Source organism: Eurypyga helias, unplaced genomic scaffold (assembly GCF_000690775.1).
Source record: "Eurypyga helias isolate BGI_N326 unplaced genomic scaffold, ASM69077v1 scaffold15204, whole genome shotgun sequence".
NCBI classification, from domain to species: domain Eukaryota; kingdom Metazoa; phylum Chordata; class Aves; order Eurypygiformes; family Eurypygidae; genus Eurypyga; species Eurypyga helias.
Genome location: NW_010248333.1, coordinates 14,465 through 16,162, shown reverse-complemented (window position 1 = coordinate 16,162; position 1,698 = coordinate 14,465). Strand labels below are relative to the sequence as shown.

General features: G+C 39.0%; 1 protein-coding gene across 1 annotated transcript in view; it reads left to right on the top strand.

Moving 5' to 3' along the window:
* Nucleotides 1-178: 178 nt before the first annotated feature.
* LOC104509167 (cytoplasmic dynein 2 heavy chain 1-like) overlaps nt 179-1,698 on the top strand; it is a gene marked incomplete at both ends in the record, with an annotated part of 15,070 nt that continues 13,550 nt past the window's right edge. Inside the window, one exon of the mRNA XM_010151017.1 lies at nt 179-308. Within this exon, the coding sequence (XP_010149319.1) occupies nt 179-308 (130 nt within the window). The remainder of the gene's footprint in view (nt 309-1,698) is intronic.

The following is a 1,698-nucleotide window of genomic DNA, read 5'->3' as shown; positions in this document are numbered from 1 at the left end:
AGAGACATGGTGGATTCTTTCTTTGTGTGTGACCCTTAGAGAGCCGAAATATTGGTTAGAAATTCTTGTTACAGTATTTCCCTGAACTTTTCTTGGAATTTTGTCATTCCTTTGAACTTGTCTATGTGAAGATATGGATACCTTGTAGTTGTCTGAATCCTGTTTTGTGTTGATGCAGTGATGAAGATACAGATCTTAATTCTCTGATAAAGTCTTGGCTAAGAAGTCAGCCTGAAGAATGCAGATACAACCTTGAAAATTGGATTGGGGACTATTTTGAAAGGGCTTTAAACTGGGTTGTGAAGAAGGTTAGTAAATGAATACTTAATCAAATTTCAGCTTCTGTTAAGGATAATACTTTTTCTAGTTGAACACTGAGGAGAACATTTATGTTAATTTTTAAAATGTTAAGTAAAAAAAAACTTCAGTGCTTTTTTGATAGCTGTTTATCAAATTAATGCTGGAATTATTCTAATCAATTTCCAAAAACTGATAGCTGTACTTAGTTTCAGTACATTTAATACAATTTTAACTAATGAATTGCATGCATTTCTGTAGAACTTAGTATCTGTCTTCATGTGGTGGGGTGATGCTGGCTAGATGCCAGCTGCCCACCAAAGCCACTTTGTCACTCCACTCTTCAGCTGGGCAGGGAAGAGAAAATATGACACAAAAGGCTCATGAGTTGTTATAAAGACAGGGAGGGATCATTCACCAATTACTGTCACAGACAAAACAGACAACTTAGAGAAATTAGTTTAATTTATTACTGAGCAAATTAGAGTAGAGTAATGAGAAATAAAAAATACATCGTAAAACATCTTTCCCCAAATCCTCCCTTCTTCCCAGCCTCAGCGTAAATGAATACTTAATCAAATTTCAGCTTCTGTTAAGGATAATACTTTTTCTAGTTGAACACTGAGGAGAACATTTATGTTAATTTTTAAAATGTTAAGTAAAAAAAAACTTCAGTGCTTTTTTGATAGCTGTTTATCAGATTAATGCTGGAATTATTCCAATCAATTTCCAAAAACTGATAGCTGTACTTAGTTTCAGTACATTTAATACAATTTTAACTAATGAATTGCATGCATTTCTGTAGAACTTAGTATCTGTCTTCATGTGGTGGGGTGATGCTGGCTAGATGCCAGCTGCCCACCAAAGCCACTTTGTCACTCCACTCTTCAGCTGGGCAGGGAAGAGAAAATATGACACAAAAGGCTCATGAGTTGTTATAAAGACACGGAGGGATCATTCACCAATTACTGTCACAGACAAAACAGACAACTTAGAGAAATTAGTTTAATTTATTACTGAGCAAATTAGAGTAGAGTAATGAGAAATAAAAAATACATCGTAAAACATCTTTCCCCAAATCCTCCCTTCTCCCCAGCCTCAGCTTTGCTCCTGAATTCTCTACTTCCTACCCTCAAGCAGCTCAGTGGGACAGGGAAGGGGGATTGGGGTCAGGTTCATCACACATTGTCTCTGCCTCTCCTTCCTCCTCAAGGGGAGGACTCCTCACACCCTGCCCCTGCTCCAGCGTGGGGTCTCTCCCATGGGAGACAGTCCTCCATGAATTTCTTCAGCGTGGGTCCTTTGCACTGGCTGCAGTTATTCATCATTTGCTCCAGTGTGGGCCTCCCCCACAAGATGCTGTCCTTCAGGAGCAGCCTGCTCCAGCCTGGGGCCTGCTGG